The sequence below is a fragment of the Ursus arctos genome, unplaced genomic scaffold (assembly GCF_023065955.2).
Source record: "Ursus arctos isolate Adak ecotype North America unplaced genomic scaffold, UrsArc2.0 scaffold_8, whole genome shotgun sequence".
Lineage (NCBI taxonomy): Eukaryota > Metazoa > Chordata > Mammalia > Carnivora > Ursidae > Ursus > Ursus arctos.
Window position 1 is genome coordinate 50,860,556 of NW_026623100.1, and position 24,640 is coordinate 50,885,195.

A 24,640-nucleotide genomic window follows, 5' to 3' on the forward strand; every position below is an offset into this window, starting at 1 on the left:
GCTGGGGCTGAGACAAAGGAGCAGAAATGAAGTGGGGCAATCGGGGTCTGATCTGAGAAACAGGGTGGGAAATCTACGGCCCTCGCCCGGACCGCAGGCGCTGCCGGTGTGGTCTCTCCGAGCTCCAAAATGAACTTAATGCAGTGTACTGCCCCAGCCCGCCTCCCCATCCTCGGCAAGTAGCCCGAGCGCCTTCCCATCAATTAATGTCTTTATTAAACTTTGTTATCTATGCTCCTCTAAAGAACAGATTACAATTTCATATGGTAAAAATATTTTCCGCGCCTTGTCTTACGGTCCGGAAGCCGCCTGCCTGGGAGGGCAAGCCGGGGTTTGCGCTCTGCCGAGAGCGAAACTCCAGGCGCACACTCCCCTTTCCCAGTCTGTGCGTTCCTCTAAGACCCCGAGGGGATCTGATTCACTGGAAAAGCATCCCTTGCTGAACTGAAACTTCGCCCGCGAGTGTTTGATTTTTATGCTTTGATTTTTTTTTTCCCACGCAGCACCAATGTGTTTTCCAAAATCACTGTAAATCTGAGTCACCGCTGACAGCGGGAGACCTTTGGTGGCACCCGGGTGTGGGGCGCGTTCGCAGGGGAGTGCAGTTTTCAGGAGATCCGGCGCGGAAGCAGGGATAGGTTGCTGACGGCCGGCGGGGTTACATAATAAAGCCCCGTGTTCCCGGCTGCCGCCTGGCTCTATTTCCCAACGGCCCATAGCGCACCTCGCCAGCCTCAGTGGGTACCCTGCTTTGCTACCCAAATCCCCGAGGGCCGGGGCCCAGCGCATGCCAGGCCGGCCTTGGCCCCAGTTCCAGGCGTCAGAAAAGCTAGTGTCGTGGCAGCTGCGAGCGAGCCACCACCCTTCGCACCACGCCCGCTATAACTTGGCTTCCAGCTTAGGCGGCTGAAAGCGCGCCCCTTCTCGGGGCTTGGGTTGCAGCGGTGCGGGATAGAAGGCCCAGGCGGCCTGCGCATTGGTGATTCCTGCGATCGGTGCGTGGAGGGAGGTGTGTGGAATGTTAAAAGCAGAGATCACCCTCAGGGCATCATCCTTCACCGAGTCGCACAAATCCAGCAACTGCAAAACACAACGCAAAGTGACAGGTCAGATGTTGGCTCACTTACAGCGTGGGGTGCCATTGGCTTTGCGCCAACTCCCAAGCACCCCACAGGTAGCCACTGGGGAAACTAGTTTCCCTTGGATTTCCAGGGACTCAGGATGGTAGAGGCCGTTGGTCATGAATAACCTTCACATACCTTATCATCTTAGAAATTCCTAAACTTGTGACACCTGTCTGGCAGAAGCCTGTTTCTTCCAAACAGCGTTGGGGGCCGGCTCCAAATTTGTTGGGAATCTCAGGACCAAGGTCTGAAAACGTACCAACATTCCCCTTGCCGGCCCTGCCCTCCCCTCTCCTCTGGTCCCCATCGTTTGCCTCCTCTCCATCTCTGGAGTGCCTGGGGTGCCACCCTCTGGCGTGCAGAGGCAACTGAACAGGAAGAGCATCAGACAGGTGAACCAGTGTTGACATGCCCCGGTTCTCTCCAGACCAGCGCCTTCCCACCTCCGGTTGGCAGCAGGCCACGGTTCCTGAAACGCACGCACAGTGGACCTGGGGATCCCGGGACCAAGCATGGGCACCTCTGTGCACCTTCCACCTGGCTGCTGCCGGAAATCAACCTGCAGTTAGAACACCAAGGAACCTGACAGATACCCTCCTGTATACTGATAACCATTGGAAGGCAGAGATAAGACATCTCAGCAGAAGGGTGGGGAAAAAGTAAGCTAGTGATTTTGGAGGAGCTGCATGGGGTGTATTTCAATTTCATTTTCCATGGTTTAGGTGCCAGTGCATTTTTTTATTCCCAGGGAAAAAAAAGCTACCAAAAATAATAGATTTAGTTTTTCTAAAACTCAACAACGACAAGACAGAGAGACGGCTTTCCTTTCCCATAACTGGCTGCACACTTTATTTTTCAAGTTTTCAGCCAGCCATAGATTTCTTTCACTCACCGAATCACCTTAGCCCCCAGGTTTTCGTGGTTTATTTTTGTGGTTTTAAAAACATCACTTACAACAGCCCCACCTTTGCTGCCCTCATGGTGGTCGTAGTTACTGAACTACACCAAAACTGTAAAGAGCAAGGTTCCTTTAAAGTAGCCAAAAATGCCATTTCAGGTATTCAGAGACAACGGGGGGGGGGTGTCCTCAAAACAAGGGCTGGGGTAGGTTAGGAGAAGAGCATGAATTTTAATAGCCTAACAATACATCTTCCTCTAAATGTGCTCTATTACATCAGTAATTTCTAATGAAAACCTTCATTCTTTACATACTGTGGTTAAGCATCATAAAATCAGTAGTGAAAAGACTTTGATCATATTTGCAAGATGCACTATGATGAACTTTCACTGACCAAGATTTCAAAGTTTGTAATTAATACTCTTGACAAATCCCTGACTAATCTGTCAACTCTCAAGGCCTTTAACCACACACTTCAAAACCATGAGATGGTGTACAAGCCCTTAAACCTTCTCCATATTGTAATTTCATTATTCAAGATAACTTTCCCTTTAGGTTTGCATCACGAAACTCAACCAGTTTTGTCATATGTTCAACAACGGCGGAGACTCAGTTATTTGAATGAGTGTTACATGGAAGAGAGTATGGGTTTGGTCTGTCCAAACACAGAATAAGCACCCAGAGATAGCAATTTGCAGGGGGCAGATTTCTGTTCAGTATTTTTACAACTTCAAAAATAAGAATAAAGTAGATTTTTAAAAAGGACCCAATGACAGAAGAAGAGGAGGGTTTCCTTACTTGTAAGGAAACTCAGGGAGTGACCCCTTCAATGACGCTGTAAAGAGGAATGATTCATGGGAGGGGAAGGCTGTGTGTTGACTGCTAAGATTCGTTGTAAGCCTAAAATTCTGATGCTGTCTCAAATCCTCCTTGCTTACTCCATTTGTCACAGGCCGCAACAGGCCGATTAGTGTCCAGATCCAAGGATCAGGCCACACTCCTTATACATAACAAGTTTGACTCTGATTCCAGGTATTCTCTCACCTCTGCCTGTGAGAATGGTCACTATTTTTATTGTCTTTCACTTATAAAGTACATACGGGAGTCCTATCCTATGGTACAGATTGTGCTGGGCATGGGAGGTTTCGTGATGCACACAGGCCTCCAGTATCAAGGAGACGATGTTGAAGGATTTTAAAGACTTTTTACAAATAGGATCCTCTTACTACAAAATAAACCTAGGCAGCTACCATAGCATTTATTATTATATATACAGTATTTTTTTTTTTATTACCAGGGAGCCCCATAGGATGAAGCAAAGCACAGGTAGTAAGGATATTGCAGGTTCGGTTCCAGACCGTGGCTATGAAGCAAATATTGCAATAAAACGAGTCAAAGGAGTTGTTTGGTTTGGTTTCCCAGTGCGTACAAAAGTTATGTGTACACGGCAGAGTAGTCTGTTTTGTTTTTTGTTTTGTTTTTTTTAATGATTTTTTATTATATTATGTTAGTCACCATACAGTACATCCCCGGTTTTCGATGTAAGGCTCGATGATTCATTAGTTGTGTATAACACCCAGTGCACCATGCAATACGTGCCCTCCTTACTACCCATCACCGGTCTATCCCATCCCCCCGCCCCCCTCCCCTCTGAGGCCCTCAGTTTGTTTCTCATAGTCCATAGTCTCTCATGCTTCATTCCCCCTTCTGATTACCCCCCCTTTCTTTATCCCTTTCTTCCCGTACCGATCATCCTAGTTCTTATGTTCCATAGATGAGAGAAATCATATGATAGTTGTCTTTCTCTGCTTGACTTATTTCACTTAGCATTATCTCCTCCAGTGCCGTCCATGTTGCAGCAAATGTTGAGGACTCGTTCTTTCTGATGGCTGAGTAATATTCCAATGTATACATGGACCACAACTTCTTAATCCAGTCATCTGTTGAAGGGCATCTCGGCTCCTTCCACGATTTAGCTATTGTGGACATTGCTGCTATGAACATTGGGGTGCATATGGCCCTTCTCTTCACTACATCTGTATCTTTGGGGTAAACACCCAGTAGTGCAATGGCTGGATCATAGGGTAGCTCAATTTTTAACTTTTTAAGGGACCTCCACACTGTTTTCCAGAGTGGCTGTACCAACTTGCATTCCCACCAACAATGTAGGAGGGATCCCCTTTCTCCACATCCTCTCCAACAATTGTTGTTTCTTGCCTTGTCTATTTTTGCCATTCTAACCGACAGAGTAGTCTGTTAAACGTGTGTTGGCATTATGTCTCAAAAGCAATGTACATAAATTAATTAAAAAATTGTTGCTAAAAAATGCTAACCATCATTTGAGCTTTCAGCTGGTCATACTCACTGATCACAGACCACCATAACAAATATAATAATGATGAAAAAATATGAAATATTGCGAGAATTACCAAAATGTGACTCAGAGACACAAAGTGAGAAAATGCTGTTGGAAAAAATGGCATTGATAGACTTGCTTTGAGTTGTCACAAACTTTCAATTTGTAAAAAATGCCATATCTATGAAGCACAATAGAACAATGTATGCCTGTACTATTAAGTTTAGTTGTATGACCAAACACACACCCCCATAATATGAGCACAAAAACGGCGCATGTTGTAGCCTGCCCCTCGCCCTCCCACCCTGTTCTGCCAGCATGTGACCCAACTGCTGGACAGAGCATCCCAAGCCCACCCCTCTCTTTACAAAGAAAACTCACCAGCTTTTGAGGAAACACCAATGAATAGGTGTCCTTTAAAAATAAAAGAGCACAAACGAAGTTATAAATTCTTACAGAAAGATTTTAAATGACAGACCCAAAGCATGGGCAGTATTGCTCTAAAAATAATAAGGACATAAGATCCACTAGAACGATCCAGGGAGTGGATTTGAGAATATCTACTTGGAAGAAAGTGGACGCACTCGACACTTGGGGGACGGTGGGTGGACAGGTTAATATGTGGATTTTCGGGGGGAAATGTATAACATCAATTTGGCTTCCCCACCCCCACCTAGTTGCTGTAGGTTCTCTCTTTTTCTTTCCCTTTTGACCATCTCAGCATTATCCTTATTCCAGCTGGGAAACTAGGCTGGTCTAGAACGGGCAGTACCGAAGCTTTACAGACTTCTCAACAAAACCTGCTTTTCCTTGTGTTGGTGTTAAATGTACAATAGATGCTCCAGGTGTGAGGCGTCCAGTGAATTTGCAGCCACACCCCAGCTATTCCTAAGACCCTGTGCAGAAGGTTTTTCTGACTTTTCCCTTGTTCCCCACCTCGGTTCCCAGCACCAAGGGACCTCCTGCTGTTCTCTGTGTCAAATCCCGTACCCCAACTTGACATGTCCCTCAATTAGCCCCTTTCTTGCTTGGACATTGTGGTGAGTCTTTTTCTCCATCTCTTGAATCTGGGCTGCCTTGTGACTGGTCTTGACCTGCCCAAGGTCTCACCAATGTGGAGAAAGTGGTGAGGTGGAGAGGTCACCGATCTGGAAAAAGTGACCCTGTGTGAGTTCCAGAGCTTAGGTCACAAGAAACCTTGCAATGTCCACTCTTGCTTCCTGGGACCCTGAGACCACTTGCTGTGCAGGTCTAGCCCGCTGGAGGATGCCCAAGGCCATGTGGAGAAGGACCACGTGGTCTGCAGCCAGGCTTACTTCACATATGTGAGTGAGGCCATCTAGGACTCCCTAGTCCTTTTGAACTCAAATGACTGCAACCCCAGGAGTGATCCTACCAAGCACTAGCCAAAGAATGACCCGGATTGCCTACCCACAGAATTGTAAGAAATAAACAATTGCTTTTTTGTGCCACTAAGTTTTAGGCTGATATGTTATACAGCAATAGGTAACTGAAACAGGTATCTTCCTTTTAAAATTCAAATTGCCGTTCGCGAGCAGGGGGAGGGTCATCTTCCGCTATACTTCTATCCTCTTAATTATCTGAGGACAATTCTGTAATTGCACAATTAAAACAGTTAACAGTGAGGTGTGGCTCACTGATAGGCTTCACTGAAAGAGAATTTCAGTAGTAGAAGAGTAGTTTATAAAGCCAATGACTGTCCAGTCGGTGGGGTATCTGGGAGAGAATTTGAATGGCAGGCTGGAAGTCTCACTGCAATCCACCATCCACCCCACTTTCCTAATCCGGTTTAGAAGGCACATCACCAGGACTTGCCTTATAACCACCTGTCATGCCTTCATCATCTCCACAAGGGGCTTTAGCTTCCAACGAAAATACTAAGTAACATCAAAGTGTCAAGGATGGGGGGAAAAGGCAGAAAATATTTGCAACTGGGGATTCCAAGTCTTGTAAATGTTTAGGTTCTCCTGCCCCATTAGAAGAGAGAAATGGATGGGGCCTGGTCAGACCTCACCAGAGTCAGCTGGAGTGATGGAATGGACTGGCATGTCTCTATCGTTTACTTCATGGGATTATAGTGTTTCCCTGCTCCCAGAGATTTCTTAAACAAGGATGCCCAACAGGGGTTCATTTCCAAGGCATGGAGACTGTCTACTATAAAGTTGGGTTAGAGGTCCGACCTCAGAATTGGTTGGGAGGATGGAGTGAGGTAATTATGTGAAGGCCACACTGAAAGCTGCAAAAGGCAGCAAAATAGAGTTGTTGACTCTCGATCCCCCAAATACCATCATTAGGGCCTTTAAGGGCTTCCAGGGAACTCATATCCAGTAAGTTTCAACGTCCTTTGGAGACTGAGTGTGACAGTATGTGGAATCCAGCCATATACACAGATACATGACTTGCCACACCTATCCAAATGGATTTCTCTTTTTTATTCTAGGATGCCTACGGTGTTTCTTCTTTGAAACAGATTTAAAGGGTATCCTTAGAGAAGGTATACATCAACACATATGCCTTTCATCAGCTAGTGGGTGGGCTCCTCTTGTGACATGATGGCAGCCTGAAAATGACAAGCTAGGGAATAGGTACAAAGATGTTTCTTATTGTATGATTTGGCCCCTTTTATAGGTCTGAAACCTTTTATAATGATTGTATATGTGTGTGCGCGTGTGTGTGAACGAAATATCACACTGTGTTGTTGCATTTCCGTGAATACCACCTTCTCTAGAAGGTTACGGAAAGTATGAAATAAAATGAGTATCGGCGTCCATCCCTCAGGCACATGCTAACATCTCTCATTAAGAGAAAGGCTGATTTATCTTTGTTGTCTGTCTTTATCCTCCATGGAAAAGTCATGCACAATCCTCTACTCTGTTTTTATACGAAAAATGTGGTGTGAGAACCCTTTCCAGTCTTGTTCTGTAGCCCCCTGCTTCAGACCCTCACCAAGTTCTTTAGATTCTTGCCTCATACGATTACCTTCCTCGAGTATTGTTTTGATCTGATCATTTTTCTTCTGAAAAGCCCAGAATCACTTCCGCTTGCTTCTCAGATTAAAGTACAATTATTGATTGTGAACTTGAGTCCTTTAACAGTACTTGATTTATTGTGTTCCCAAAACTAGTTTCCTCACCCACAGCCCAAGCACAGCCTGCCCCTTCTACTTGGGCCAACCAAATTTTTCTTGCTTTCCACTTGACGCTCTTCATTACCTTTAACTGAATCATCACATTTGCCTTACTCCCTTATACGCGCTATAACTTAATTAGGACTCTTTCAAGCTTTCTGTTCTTGGATACAGACTGACTGCCTGAGCACAGCCTCCGTGAAATAGTTGCTGTGTTAGCTGAAAGAACATGTCATTTAACTTTGCTCCAAGTCACACATAAGTCAAGTCATAACTGGTACATCCAGGGTTTTAATGTAGAGCTTTCTGCTTCCACAGCCCCGTCTACCCATTCTACCTCCATCTCCTCACCTTCCCCTTCCCCACTGTTTCCATCCCTGGAAGGTACAGGGTGTTGCAATGAGGAGATGCCTCTGTGCCTGTCCAAACGTGTGGCCCCTGATGTTCTTCCTAAGTCAGAATTGATATTCCATATGTGCCAAGTGTGGGGAACGTGGGTCTGGCCAGCCACACTAGCTCACATTCCCCAAGAGGACTAGGGCAGCCATGGGCAGCCCAGGGGGCCTCTAGGATCTTGCCACTAGAGGGAGTTGCTGAGGACGTTGGCTTCAGAGCCAGCTGCCATGATGCAAAAGGGCCAGCCTGATGACCTGGATGCTCTTCCTGAGAAGGGTAAGCCTAAAGGTCTCCAGAAACTATGCCTGGGCCAGTGAGGCTCAGATACAAGGGTATTTGAGAAACAACAGACTCTGTTCCTTTGGAGGGAGGGCCACTTGCTCCACAGATTCTTCTTCAGGAAGTTGGGTGCACTCTGCTGCACAGGTCCCCAGGCCCTCCCTCCTCCTCCGGACTGTAGCTTAAGTCACCAAACACAGCTCAAATCCTGTCACAAGAGCAACATGTTGACTGTCAAATAATGGTCAATGAAAATCACCACAATCAATGAATTCAATCTTCAGCTACTACAGACTTCCAAATTCACGGAATTCACAGAGGTCGTGAACTCACTTCTCTCCTATCCATTCACCTTTCCTAAAGGATCGCCAACCTCTGTAGACAAAGGGCCACAGTGGTAGGTGTGTATCAGCTAATGTGCCACCTGAGCCCCAAATGCCTGGCTAGTGGTAAATGTGAAGAAAAACATACCTGAAACACTCACACGGGGGCATAATAGCACCCTATGTGCTATGATTCGCGCTGTCTCAATTTACACATCAACCACTGGAAAGGGAAGCTCTGCTCTTGTACTGACCACTCGCATCTCAAGGCAGCCAGACTGTAGTTCATTGGGCCTCCTGGCCCCAGGAACATGTACCTTCTCATGGTTTTCTCCACAGCCAACTTCCATTAGCAAGAAATGAAATTCTGTGGTTCTATTAAATAATCAGGACTCCAGCTTCATATTTTCTCTGAATCAATATAAATTATATTTTGATTAGTTCTTCAGCTAATAAAAATATTTAGCATAATCTGAAATGGTAGAATAGAGAAATTGCTTTCCTTACCAAACAAAAACAAAACACCTCATTTTGCCTAACCAAAGAGTTCATTTTGAGGTGAGACAAATTAACCTCCAAAATGTTCTTCCTATTGCAATGTTTTTCAACCAAAGAGTGCACAATCCTGTTATTTCCTAAACATTACTGACAATGCCCATTTCAGTAAAGGCGTAGGACTTTGAACCCTGAACTTCCAAGCCGTGATACCTTTCTTATCTTTAAAATGTAAGGATTAAGTGAGTTTGGCACAAAACAAGTATTTACAAACATTAATATTATCATGTGTTCTTTAGTTAGTAAGAGAAACAATTTCTTTACAACTCTGGCATTTTCCATTATGAAGTCTGCTTAATCATCATCACCTAAAACAAGAATGCTGAGACAGAGACATCAACTTTAACCACTTAATAAGAACTTCTGACATTTATTCATAGTGGTACTGATTCATAAGAGGAAAAGTTTTAAAAGAAGAAAAGTGCATATAGCTTTCCCTTTAGAATACAGGAAACCATATGAAAGTATTGGCAATGGAATTAAAGTAACCACAATGCCGCTCTTGGTAGCATTTTCTACAAAGACATTTACATGAAACTAGAAAGAATATTAAATTAGGTGGTTATAATAAAGCTTCACTATTAGCTTCTCATCTTCTCATACAAAAGAATACGGTATTCTAATCAACTGATAGCTCAATGTCGTAAATACAGACCCAAAGAAATGTGAGCATGGCCAAGAAGGAATAATTTTCAGTCCAATTTTTTTTCAAGAAGCAGAAGCCCCACAAACTGCCAGAACTAAATGTACAGTAAGAATCCAAGTTATTATGGTCTGTGGCAGTCAGTTCTGGAATTTTGAATTTCAAGGACCCAAACAATTTCAAAAGTACTTTGGAAGGACTTCTACTTCTAGTTAGGATGTAGAAAGATTCAAGAAAACTTTGCTCCCATAATAACAATCAGAAGTTGAACCCAATGGAGAATCAAAGATTATCTGTAGTCTAACATCCTCCCAGCTCAACAGCTGACAGGACAAAGAAAGCACTATGGGGCTAGGGGTGGGGGTTGGGCTAGGCACAATGACCTTGGTCTAATTAGAGCAGCCCTGTTCAACTTGACTCTTGGTGGAATCTTAATGAAAGATATAGATCGAAAAGAAAAGAAATAAACTTTTTATTCTTAGATGTCATGATTGAGTACTTAGAAAATTTCTGGGAATCTACAAATAAAATACTTGAACTATTAGGTGAGTTAGTGAGCTTATGTATACAAGGCAATGTACAAAAATTAATTGTTTGTACTAAACATGGAACATACATATAGAAAATTAAAATTTAAAATGTATTATTCGCAATAGCTTTAAAAAATTAAAAAACACTTTGTGATAAATTTAATGAAATCTGCTCAAGAACTCTATTACTGAAAATGACAAAACACTGCTGGAAAGAATTAAATAAATGAAGAGATATACCATATTCATGGATTATTAAAATACCAATTCTCTGCAAACTGATACATAGATTTAACGTAATCACAATCAAAACCCTAGCTGCCCCTTTTTTTATCCCATAAAATTCACAAGCAAATTCTAAAATATGTATGGAAATACACAGCTTTCAGAATAATAAAAACAGTTTTGAAAAGGGATAAAAAAATCTGGAGGCCTTACATTTTCGGTGTAAAATTTACTATAATAATCAAGACAGAATTAGCAAAATAGGAGACAGGTACATTAGTGGAATAGAATAGAGAGCCCAGAAACAGACCCACACTTACATGGTCAATTTTTTCTTAATATAGAGGCAAAATATTTCCATGGATAAAGAACTATCTTTTTAACAAATGTTGCTTGAACACCTGGATAACTATATAAAAAGCAATGAACCTCAACCTCTACCTCTTACTACACACAGAAATTGATTTGAGATAGGACATAGACTGAAATGTAAAGGTAAAAATCACATATCTTCCAGAAGAAAGCATGAGAGACTATCTTTGCGACCTTGGGTTAGGCTAAGATTTCTTAGACAAGGCCCAAGGACAGTAACAAAAAATTTTAAGTTGATAATTTTTTTTCATCACACTTAAAACCTTCAGCTTCTTAAAAGATACTATTAAGAAAACGAAGGGGCACCTGGGTGGCTCAGTTGGTTAAGCATCTGCCTTCCGCTCAGGTCATGATCCTGGGGTCCTAGGATTGCGTGCATCAGTCTCCCTGCTCAGTGAGGAGTCTGTGTCTCCCTCTCCCTCTCCCCCTACCCCCCAACTCGTGCTCTCTCTTTCAAATAAATAAAATCTTTTAAAAAAAGAAACAGAATAGGCACAGACTGGGGAAAATCCAAGTACCTGCATGTAGAATGTATAAGTCTTATAACTCAATATTTAAAACAACAATAAGAGTGCACAGTTTAAAAATGGGCAAAAGACTAAGACATAGGAATAACCAATAAGCAACTTGAAAGGGTGCCCAACACCATTAAATGCCAGGAAAATGAAAATTAATACACGATGAGATATTACTATGCACCCACTAGAACAGATAAAATTTAAAAGGCTGACAACACAGAATGTTGGTGAGGGTATGGAACAATGGGATCCTCATATGCTGCTGGCAGGGATATAAAATGATACAACTGGGGCAGCCGGGTAGCTCAGTCAAATGTCTGACTCTTGATTTCAGCTTAGGTCATGATCTCAGGGTTGTGAGATGAGCCCCATATTAAGCTCCACGCTCAGCAGGAGTCTGCGAGACTTCCTCTCTCTCTCTCTCTCCCTCTGCCCGTCACCCTGAAATGCATGCGCGCTCTCTCTCTAAAATAGATAAATAAATCTTTAAAAAGTGATATGACCACTTTTAGAGAACTGTTTATGGTAGTTTCTTAGACGGTTAAATAAATGTCTTCCATACCAACTTTTAATCATACTTCTAAGCATTTACCAAAAGAAATGAAAAAAAATGTAAAAAAAAAGTCGTACAAAAATAATCCTGACAATTTTATTTATAACACTGATCCATGATATCATAAATGTCTATCAACAGGAGAATAAACTTTTTAGCACAAACTTTTCTAATGAAAGAAAAAAATTAAAAGTAAGTCCAAGCCTTCAGACATTTTTTTCTTCCCACAGTGCATATAAATAAGCCATTGTACCTTAATGCCCACGGAATGATGCAGCTGAGGTCAGCTGGAAGTAACAAGGTCAATTCTTCAAGACTGACATAGCAGAGGCCGAGAGAGATCAACATTTGGGAAGCAGAAGGGGTTGGGAGGGGTGTCTACAATGAAATACCACTCAGAAAAAAAGAGGGAAAGAATGAACTACTGAACATCTCACAAACATCATACTGAGCAAAAGGAGAGTCTATCTGCTTCCACTCCTATGAAGTTCTAGAGCAGGCAAACTGAGCTGTACTGACAAAGTCAGAACCCCGGCGGGGGGCGGGAGAGGGATCGATGGAAACAGGGCTGAGGGAGATTTCTTGGGTGATGGGGTGTACATTACGCAATCTACCATTTGATTTGTCAAAACAAACTGAACTGTACCACTAAGATTTGTGTGCTTCAATGTATGTGAAGTAGCCCTCAATTTTTTTAAATTAAGAGAAAAGGAAAGGAAAAAAACAGTGTGGGGAGAACCAACATGTAATTGCCAACATTTTCTTGTGTATGTCAAGTAAGGATATTAAAAAAAAACGGACCACTATCACTATTTTATTTAAATGGTAATATTCAGCACCTAAAAAAGTAGGAGGAACGTAATAACATTTTTAATGAAAAATTATTTTTCATTATGAAAAACTCAATATATTTTATTTTCCTCATTTTGCCATAGATAGGTTAGCTCTTTTCTTGGGAAAATTCCTTGCTTGGGTTTATAGGCATCAGGATTGTATGGTTCTCAGTCCAACAAGGACTGGAAAGGATCCTCCACATAAAGTCAAGTATTGTCCCCGGATGAAACAGTTGCAGGCAGACTCTTCAGCATGAGAACAGAGGGACTAGGGATGGTTCAAGTGAAAAAGGACTCAACAAATTGAAGATCCAAGGAGGCCACCAATCTGAGTTCAAACGAACTCAGGAAGCTCTCCAGAAAGCATTCCTATCAGTTACCATTTTTGCTTCTCAAAAATCAGTCAAAGCTCCCTTCCAGGAGGATGGATACACATTTCCCTATTCTCCCACTAAGCTCAACGGAAAACCCTGGACATTATATGTATATAACAAACATAAGACGACTCTGAAAGATGAGGAGACAGACCGTTTAGGGACACTGGGAGTTGAGGAATGACACAGTGGCGAATTCTCTGGGTTTCCTTTTTACCTCATATATATCCCACACTCAGAGCTAAAGAAGCTGAAAACCCAGGAACATCAACAGAGGCATACAAAAATCCCAACAAAAGATGCTCTCTCCAGTCAAAAGGGGCAGCTATGCAAGACAGAAAACTTTTAGACAATAACCACCCTACTCCAGCCAAACACCACAGAAAACCTGTGGCTCCACCACCCATGTCTCTCGAGGCTGATTGGCAAGTTTAGTCGTTTAATCTTCTTGCCAGGCTGTAATGAGCTGTCCACCATCATGTCAGTGAAGACCACATGGGGAACCTGGACTTCCACCTTTACCTGGCAGTAGAGATGCACTCCTTCCTCTTCCAGATGGAGCACTGTAGAGGAGGTCTAGTGAGAGGAAGGACTTAACCATCACGTGGTGATAGCAAAGACAGTACCAGTGTTAATGGAGGCCATGTGGGGAGCATCAGTGAGGCTCTCCTACCCCTCACCACCAGGAAGGTGTCAGTGGAGGCCTAGTTGGCAACCAAAACTTCTGCCCTCACCCAGCAGGAACAAGGAGGACCCCTTGGATCAGCAGAGGTTGAGTGGAGAATTGACTTCTGACTCTACAGGGCAGTAACGAGGTGGTATACTCCCTTTCTCCCACTGGAGCACTGGATTGAAAACAGAGGCTTAAATAAAAGCCAAAGTTTCATAATTTAATATCCCAAAAAACTTTAGGTTCCAATAAAAGTCAACTAAAGAAAAAGACAATTGATAGGTGCCAATATGAGACGACAGAAATGCCAGAATTCAATTAAATGAATTAGAGCAACCATCATAAAAATGCTTCAACAATGGAAAAAAATAGAAAAATCTCAGCAAAGAAATAGGAGATATAAAAAACCAAACAGAAATGTGAGGACTGAAAAAAATAATGACCAACATAAAAGTTCAGTGGATAGTCTCAACAGCAGAATGTAAGAAACAGAGGAAAGAACTGGAAAACTGGAAAACAGAACAATAAAAATTATTGACTCTGAACAATGGAGAGAAAATAGACTGAAGAAAAACAACAACAACAACAACAACAACAGCAACAACAACAACAGAGGCTCAGGGACCTGTGTGATTGGAACAAAAGACCTAACTTAAGTGTCATTAAAGTTCTAGAAGGAGAAGAGAAAGAGCAGGACTAAAAAACCACTTGATGAAATGACCAAAAAACCCTATTTTGCCCAAAAGACATAAACTAACAAATTCAAAAAGCTGAGCAAACCTCACCCAGGATAAACCCAAAGGAATTCACACATGGCATATCACATAAACTTTTGAAAACTAAAAACCCAAACCTCCAAAAAATCTTGAAAGCAGAGAGAAATAACACACTTTACTTATAAGGGAAAGAACAATTTGAATGACAATGGATTTTCATTATAAACCGTGAAAGCCGAAATGCTTTCAGGTGCTGAAAGAAAAGAACCCTCATCCCAGAATCCTATATCCAGTGCAATAGTGTTCCTATTTTCAGATGACATGTTTGTCTATGTAGAAAATTCCAAGGTTGGGCACCTCTCTGTTAAGCTTCTGACTCTTGAGTTTCAGCTCAGGTCATGATCCTCAGGGTCATGAGATGGAACCCCATGTTGGGCTCTGGACTCAGCACGGAGTCTGCTTGAGATTCTCTCTCCCTCTCCTTCTGCCCTTCCCACTTGTGCATGCTCTGTCCCTCTCAAATAAATAAATCTTTAAAAAAGAGAAAATTCCAAGGAATTTGCAAGAACTCCTAGAATTAATAAGCAAGTTCAACAAGATTGTAGGATATAAGATCAACATATAAAAATCAATTGTTTCCAAATACTAGTGATGGACATGTGGACACTTGAAATCAAATATGCAATACCATTTAGAAATATGCACAACTGATTCTAGACGAAGATGTTAAAGCAATTCAGTGGAGGAAAGATAACCTTTCAACAAACTATTTATTACTGGAGCAATTGGACATTTTTGACCAAAAAAAAAAATGGATCTCAACCTAAGTCTTCTACCTTATGCAAAAATTGACTCAAAATGGATCGTGGACTGAATTGTAAAATGTAGAAGTAAAAAACATTTAGGAAAGACCTATAGAACGAAGTCTTCAGGACCTAGGGATAGGTGAAAAGTTCCGAGATACGGCAGCAAAAGTACAAAAGGAAAACTGATAAACTGGATTTCATCAAAATTAAGAACTTTTACTCTGGAGAAAGGCCATGTTAAGAAGATGGAAGGACAGATATATACAATGGAATATTACTCAGCAATCAGAAAGAATGAGTTCTCAACATTTGCTACAACATGGACGGCACTGGAGGAGATAATGCTTAGTGAAATAAGTCAAGCAGAGAAAGACAACTATCATATGATTTCTCTCATCTATGGAACATAAGAACTAGAATGATCAGTAGGGGAAGAAAGGGATAAAGAAAGGGGGGGTAATCAGAAGGGGGAACGAAACATGAGAGACTATGGACTATGAGAAACAAACTGAGGGCTACAGAGGGGAGGGGGGTGGGGGAATGGGATAGACCGGTGATGGGTAGTAAGGAGGGCACATATTGCATGGTGCACTGGGTGTTATACACAACTAATGAATCATCGAGCCTTACATCGAAAACCGGGGATGTACTGTATGGTGACTAACATAATATAATAAAAAATCATTATTAATTAAAAAAAAAAAAAAAGAAGATGGAAGGACAGGCCAGGCAGAAATATTTACAAGCTATGACAAAGGACTAGTATCTAGAATATACAAAGAACTCCAAAAACTCAACAGTTAAAAAAAAAAAAAAAACAAAACCAAACAAACCAATTAGAACAGGGGCAAAAGATGCCGAAACAGACATTTCAATAAGGAGGATATACAAATGGCACATATACACATGAAAAAGTGTTCAACATCATTACCCATTAGGGAAATGCAATTTAAAACCACAATTAAATATTACTGCATACCTATCAGAGCAGCTAAAATAGAAAAGAGTGACACCACCAAATGCTGGTGAGGACATGAAGAAACTGAATCACTCTTACATTGCTGGTGGGAATGTTAAATGTTACAGCCACTTTGAAAAACAGTTTTGGCAATTTCTTTTTAAAAAAAATCAACATGTACCCACCATTAGACCCAGCAAATGCATTCTTGGGTATTCACTCTAGAGAAATTAAAACCTATATTCATACCAAAACTTATACACGAATGTTTCTAGCAGCTTTATTCCTAATGGTCAAAACTGGAAGAAGACCAGGTATCTTTCAATGAATGAATGGTTTAACAAACTGTGCTACATTCACTCCACGGAGTAGTACTTTGCAATAAAAAGAAACAGACCACTGACACATGCAACAACTTGGATGGATTTCTAGGAAATTATCCTGGGTGGAAAAAGCCAGAACCAAAAGGTTGCATATTATGTGATCCCATTTACACGACATCTCGGAATGACAAAATTATAGAAATGGAGAACATATTCATGTTTGCTAAGGATTATAAGGGAGGCAAGGGAAGGAAAGAGGGCATGGCTATAAAATAGCCACAGGAGGAACCTCTGTGGTGATGAAAAAGCTCTGTATATTTACTGTATCCATGTCAAAATCCTGGTGTGATATTGTAATATGGTTCTGCAGCTGATACCATTGGGGGAAACTAGGTAAAAGGATAGGAAATCTCTCTGTATTATTTCCTACAAGTACGTGAGGATCTATGATTCTCTTAAAATAAAAAGCTTAATTACCCTCCTCCACCATAACATAAATTTCAGATTAAGTTTTAACAAAGGTTTTATATAAGCACAACAGAAGATTCTTTCTTTTTATTCTTTTTGGTTGGAGCATAATGGACATGCAGAGATACAAATGACGAGTATGTTCTAGCTTGCTAAATTAACACAAAATGAACATACTCATGTAACCATCATCCAGATTAAGAAATAGATCACCTGTATCCCCAAAGACCCTGCAAAAAGTTACACACTTGAGCTGGATATTTTTCTTACACTGTCTCAGCAATAGCCAATTTGGTTATAGAATTAATGCCTGGTAGTTCTGTGATGTAAATGACCAGCTCTCCAGGGGAGGAGCCCACAGTAGAGTCTTGGTTTTCTACACACCCTTGGGTTCTCACAAGTGAGTCCTGTCCATTGTCTGTGCTTTAAATTGGGGCCACCCCGACTTACTGTCTTTGTATAGTTACTAAGTACCAAGTGCTCTGAGCCCCCCAGAAGACAGAAGAAGTAGAGAAGGCCAGAGCAGTACCTAGCCTCTAAAATCAAAGGAAAAATGTAACTTAGCATCGGAAAAATGAAACGCAACTAAAAACACATTTTATTTTGTAAAAAAATATTCATTTCTAGCCGGAATATTAATTTCTACCAAAACGGTTATAGTAGGGATCATTCCTGTTTTAAGTTCAGTAATTCATTTAAAATTTATTATTATGGGAATCATAATAAAACCCACATTGTCCTTAACTGCACCAGGGTCTGCTCTAGTCTGTTTAGATACAGCTCAATTCCATCTCCTGAAAGGTCTTTTTGGTGTAACACAGCTACTTTTAGGAACCAATTTCACCAGTGGAAAATTCTTGCTGTGCATCCTGGGGTAAGGGGATGAACCCAGAGAATTTCATGGAGGATGCCCCAGTTAGCCAGCATTTCAAGGATCACCCCAGGATAAAGCAGCTGCCAGAAGAGCTCAGAGGCTGGAGCTCAGCAAAATAAGCTGTTCTCTTCTGTGGTTCTAACAAGTTATCCTTGAATGAAGGAAAGAATGGATGATCCCAGTGCCTTCTCCAGATAAACAAAGCTGTACTATGGGGCAAAGCGTGAGGGTTGACCAGGTGGTTGCCATGCGGAAACCAGGATGCTAGGAGTGGTGACCTCAGGGTCTCTGGCCAAATGGAAGAAATCAAACCCCACTTATATTTTCTTAACCTCAGTTGAGTGGCCTACATTTATAGTTCAACAACATATTTTATGCTGCTGAAGAACAGGCTTGGCCAGGGATAAAGGGGAGGGGGAAGGGAAAGGAGATTTCCTACTTTCTTAGTGGCACTCTGTTGGTACTGCTATTTTTCCTCTCTCCCTGTTTGAGTTCTTGGGTCTGGAAAGAGAAGGTGGACCAGGATGCATTCACATTCTAGTTGGCCCCTGCTGTCTCCTGGAGGTGAACCAGGGGGTCCTACAGAAGTGAAAGGAAGTTAAAAACAGTCTGGGGATGCTTTTGAATCTACAAAGACTTTACAATTTGACTCAGTTGCATTCCCTGTACGACCACTCCATTGTGCTATCATTTCATAATACCCAGCTTCTTGACTGAAGCCACCAAACAGGAGATGGCCCTCCTCACCCTGATAGAATGGGTGCTCGGGGTTGCACTCCACACTAGCTTCTCCACTCAGCCTAAAGGACACAACCAGGTGTCATAACCTCATCATTTGCTTACTGTGGCCAAGTCAGATGGGCCTTGCTGGGTGGGTGGGACAGGGGTGAGGGAACCAAAGATTCCTTCTCAAATCCTTACAAGGAAAAGCAAGAGTCTGTGGGTAATAAATGAGGCCAAGGAACTGAGAAACCCAACCTCTCTTTCCTGGTCCAAGTGCGTTGTTAACATCCTGTGCCTAAAACCCCAGTTCACATTGCATTTGACTCTGGTATCTGAGCATCTGAAGTTGCCTTGATCCAGGTGGTTTGGCAAAAGGGAAACAGAATAAGATATCCGAGTGTCCATTAAAAAGCAACCTTTAAGAGCAGCAGCACGGAAAGCAGCCCTACTGCATTTGTAGGAGGTGAAGGGCATGTACACTGTTTCTAAGCCTCAAGAGTACAGGTAGGATGTACATGTTTTTGAAGCTGAGATCTGAGGAGAAGGACTAACATACGAACACCATCTTTCCAGCTTGGAACTCCTCCCTAAGTTTTCTTCCTGTTTTGTTTCTTCTACCCCAAGCCTTTTGGCCACAAGGCAATGACTGAATTTATATTCTACACTTAGTTCAAAATAGCAAATGAGCGTGACCCATCCTCTAAATTCCAAGGGGCCAAGTAGCGTCTTGGCTTTTGGGGTCTGGTGTCTGCCACACTTCGCACATTCTTAGTCCAAGCCACATTTCCTAAGAATAAATCAATGTGTCACTGAAATCAATGTGGTACATCTGAACTACTTGAATGACCCATTCATCCATGGGCTTGAACGTTCTTCCCCCTTGATGATTCAACCATTTGACTGGCTAAACTGAAACTAAAATCCAAACCTTAGTGTGTGTTATAGGCTTGAACAGATACAGCTAAGAGGTCACTTGCCATCAACAGTCTCCCCATGGCTTCCTTGCTGCCATGGGGTCCCTGAGCAGCTGTCCCTCAGGGAGAGAAAGGTGGGTTCCTTTCAGTGGAGCATACAAAGTCTACTGGGGGTTGGGTCTGTTCTTGGGTCCATTTGCTGGCCAGGGTATAGGAGAGGACTGAGACTTGTCCTGGTGAATCTGGGCTTCACCCTAGCACATCAGTGGGCACACTAAAATGAAAACAGTCTTCAAGGCATGGGAGAACGACTCAGATGGAACGAGGTGCTAGGCATCTGTTGCTCCAGCAGAAACTGTGCACTTAGGAAGAAACTGACAGGTCATGACTCAAATAGGACATTAAGGCAACATTAGGGTGTAATATGATCAAATACTGGAGAGGGGTGTCAAGATTGCTTGGACATGGTCATGATTAGTATTTATTTTCTCTCTTCCTGCATGAATTTTTGGTTTTTCACATTGTTACTCTTACAGGCAATCTCCCATAACCTCTGGAAGGTACAAAGTGTGGCCCTCCTTACCTCTGGGTTGGGTTATGCAGTCCTCCCTGACCTCCCTGCAGATCCTTTATAATATGCTTTCTCACGTGGTTCCGTTATTTGGGCTTGGGGCAGGAAATAGAACCTGATTCAACATTTTGCTGAGTATTATTTTCACCACACTGAATAGGGTCTTTTTTGATCTGCAACCCACAGCTGGGCTGTGGTTCTCTCAACACACATAAACTTTAAAGCTTCCCCCTGTGTCGATTTCTTGGCGTGAGCTGACCACATGTCTACATACTTGCTTCTTCTTTGTATGTCACCAAGAGTCACTGTTCCAGTGCTGGTGGGCCCTGACAGAGCAGGACAGCTGGGCCCAGGAGTTCCACACTTCAATGAGAAAAATGAGGCTACTCTATCTAAAACTGAAATTTACTTTAAGGGTTGGAATAAAAAGTAGAAGATTCAGGCCATTTGCAATAAAGTACATTATTTTAAGAGGTTGAAATTTTTGTTTTGTTTTGTCTTTTTTTTTTTTTTAAGCAAAATGAAGTTGGTTTTAATGGAGACACACAGTTATTAACTGTTAGCTTATTTTGAAAGGCTTGCCTTCTTAAAATGAGCCTTGGCTGATTGTTACTCCCTCATGCTGATAATTATCTGAAGCAAAATAAATACAAATGTCTAGGTTAATGAAGAATGAAACAAGATAATGCCGGGACACTAAATTTTCCAAGAACAAAGCACACAATTGTGCAATTGTTCTTTCTGTACTCCTGCAAAAAGTACCTAATGAAAAGGGAACAGAAGTCTTTTACTTAGGGGCCTTGTTACAATGGAGCCCTGGGGGCACTGCCATGGGACTGCCTTTGAGCCAAGGCCCTACCTACTTTGAGGGCATAAAGGTGGAGCCGATTCATCCTACAATTCAGGCCTGGGAACCTGAGAACAGCAGTGGTCTAGAGCCCAAAGCCTCACCTTTACCACTCCTTAAATCAGCAACCAATCAGTCTTAGACTCCCAATCCATCAAGTGGATTAACAGCTATTCACACTAACGGGGGGGGGGGGGGGTAGGTGGGGGGGGTGGCTTGTGGGGATTACACAGGATAATGAATGTGGATGAGCTCTGTCAACAGTCAAGTTCCAGACAAAAGAGAGGAGCTAGTTATCCCAGCTAGGAAGGGCAGTAGGGGAGAGGCTGGAGTTTAAAAAAGAAAACAAACCCCAACCCAACCCCCATTCCTGTGGGCTTCAGTTGGACAACAGGACACTTGTGCTGCCTTTGCAATATGTGGATGGATTCTACTCCCTCTAGGACATCAGGCAGACCTCTGTGAAGCTTTCGAACTCAGGTCTTGTAGTGTTCCATGCACACAAGCAGGATGTTGCTTAATCCATCTCCATTTGGGATTAGGAGTTCGGTTTCCACGCTCAGCTAGGATCTTGGGCAGTTGTTTAATTATGAGAATGAAATTAAATTTGTTTTCTTTTAGCATAAATATATGCATTGCTAATTATTATTAGCCTAGAGTTTCAGCATAACTCCTGGGTGTTCTGCAGTTTTATTATTTACAATCCGCCCAGGCTGATTACTACTCCCTGATGCTTTCTTTTTCTTAATAAACTTTTTATTTTGGGTAGTAAGGAGGGCACGTATTGCATGGTGCACTGGGTGTTATACGCAACTAATGAATCATCGAACTTTGCATCAGAAACCAGGGATGTACTGTATGGTGACTAACATAATATAATAAAAAAACATTAAAAAAATAAACTTTTTATTCTGGAATACTTCTAGATATATGGAAAAGTTCCAAAGATAATACACAGAGTTCCCATACATCCTTCACCCAGTTTCTTCTAATTCTTCTCTTAACACCTAATGTAACTATGGTCCATTGTAAAAACTAAGAAGTCGATATTGGTACATTAAGATTAACTCACTATAGATTTATTCAGATTTCACCAGTTTTTCTACTAATGTCCTTTTTCTCTTCCAGGACTCAATCCAGCACACCGCACTGCATTTAGTCATCATGTCTCCTGGTCTCCTCTGGTCTGGGTTGATTTCTTAGTTTTTCCTTGTGTTGCACACACTGGCAGTTTGAGGAAGGCTGCATAGGTCTTATGTAGGCCGTCCCTCCATCTGGTTCAGTCTGACTTTTTTTTCCCTCGGGGTTGGACTGAGGTTATGGATTTGGGGGAAGAGTGAAGTGCTCTTCTCACCGTACAATATCACAAGTGAATGTCATCAACGCAACTTATTACTGGTGGTATTCGCCTTGTGCACTTGGTTAAGGTGGGATCTGCCAGATTGCTCCACTGTAAAGTAACTGTTTTCCCTTTCAATGCTCTGTTCTTTAAAATAAAAGAAAATCACCGAGTCCAACCCACACGGGAAGGGAAGGGGGAAGGGGGAAGAATCTACATACATTAGTAAGAAAGACTGGTCTCTTTTACCCCATTTATGGATCTGTTTAATCATTTATTTATATCATTATAGCCTTCTGTTTAATTATTTTACACTTTGGGTTATAATCCAATGCTGCATTATTTATTTTGTTGCTCAGATTGTTCCAGCTTTGGCCATTAGGAGCTCTTTCTGTTAGCTCCTTCCAGTGTCCCTTTGGCATAACCCCAGAATGGCGGGCTATTTTGTTTTTGTTTGTGTTTGGAGCACTTTCTCACTTTCTAGCACTGAAAGATGTCCCAGGCTCATCTTGTATATTCATTGCCCCAGTCCTAGAATCAACCGTTTCTCCAAGAACTCTGCTTCCTTTTAATGGAAAATGGTATTAGAAACCAAGAAGTGGACACTGGGTGTACTTGTAGTTTCTAGCTAATGTTGATTTTTATACAAATAAAATAAATGAAAATGTTTAGAGTCAGAGAAATGTGGGTTTTCACTAGCTGTGTTACATTGGGCAAGTTATTTTGCCATGTTGGGTTTCCATTTCCTCATCTACGTGTAAGGATAATGAAAATGACGTAAAGGGCTGTTGTGGGGTCAAGCGGTGTAACATTGAAGGAACTTCCTTTTTCTGATACTAAAGAGCTAGATTTTCCCCCCAACTATTCTGCTGAAAACAACCAAAATTCTTAGAGAAAATATAGGCATCCTCCTCAAAGTACCAATGATCTGGCAAAATAATAATGGCAAAAATTATGGGAAAGCAGGAACCAAAGAAAATAATCAAGAAAGTAGCATTTACCCTGAAAGCAATGCCATTTCCAGCAATTTTGAATTTTCACTTTGACAGCTTCATGGTGGCTGGGGTGGCAGTAGGGGTGATGACAGTCAAAACCAGGGCCAGCACTAGGCAAGAAATTTAATAGAGACCCTTGCTACAATAAGCTGGATACCAAACAGCTATGACCTTGGGAGAGGGTGAAGGAATTACTGCTCTTATTTGAACTCTCTGAGTCTTACAGGAAACCTCAAGTCTTGAGTTTGATTTAAGTTGGGTCTTAAACTGAGAGCACCTTCAGATGCTTTATAAGGGGAAGAAGGTGCCTTCAATTTGGCCTTTATGTAAATCTCACAAAACATTTTTCAGTAACAATGACCAGCACATATTAAAAGATAACTATACAGAAAGCAGAAATAACAGACAAAAAGAAATAGACTGGTAAAGTCTTAAGATATTGGGATTATTAGCTATAGACTATAAAATACCTATGCTTCAGTGCATCAAGAAATCAAAGACAAAATTGAATATATCTTTAGGGGATAAGAAACTAAAATTATATAGTTGATATAAAACAGAAAACAAAAAATATTTTTTAAGATAAAAATCCTAACAAACAGGATCAAAAATTTAGGGGATGAATTAACCAGCACATTAGAAGCACCGAAAGAAAGAAAGAATCAGTAAACTTAAAGAATTATCACATGAAAGCATCTAGATCAGTTTCAGTAATATCCACCATCCCTGTCCCCTTTTCACCCTTTCACAAGCCCACTCCTGTTAAGCACCTCTAATTGGCCAAGGGCCCCAGACATTTTAGCGAAAAGAAGCTACTAATAACATTCCTGAAACCTTGAAATCCTTACAAAGGGGTGTGGCAGAAGCGAGAAGGGAAGCATTTGTGCCAGCTGCACTACACTCTTCCCTCTGGGAATATTGGGAAAGCCCAGAGGAGGGGTGAGTGCTCATGGCTGGCAGCACTGAGATCTGCAATAGAAGGCCTTGAGATGTCCTATGGGTCTCAGCAACTCACACGTAGCCCCACAGACAGTTTGTTCCAAAATGTCTGCCTGTTCCCTGCTTATCTCCCAGGCTGCTACAAGTATCTAGTAAATGAAAAATGTGGCAAGCATGGTGCACTAATAGAATACAGAGTACTCAATGTTGTATGTGAAAGTTGGGTTCTTTACTCAACATTCTTTTGATGTAGTTATCTCATCTATATCACTGAAATACCTAATCACATGGATTTAAAATCTTCCTTCTTGCAGCTCTCTTTTTCTAAATTAAAAATATTCTTTTTTCCTCTCCCCAAAGTGGGCATTTT

At 41.8% G+C, this 24,640-nt stretch overlaps 1 protein-coding gene across 1 annotated transcript in view; it reads right to left on the minus strand.

Moving 5' to 3' along the window:
• Positions 1–196: 196 nt before the first annotated feature.
• Positions 197–24,640, minus strand: part of ACOXL (acyl-CoA oxidase like) — a 330,346-nt gene continuing 305,902 nt past the window's right edge. Inside the window, exon 19 of the mRNA XM_057309096.1 lies at positions 197–1,080. Within this exon, the coding sequence (XP_057165079.1) occupies positions 880–1,080 (201 nt within the window). The 3' untranslated portion in view covers positions 197–879. The remainder of the gene's footprint in view (positions 1,081–24,640) is intronic.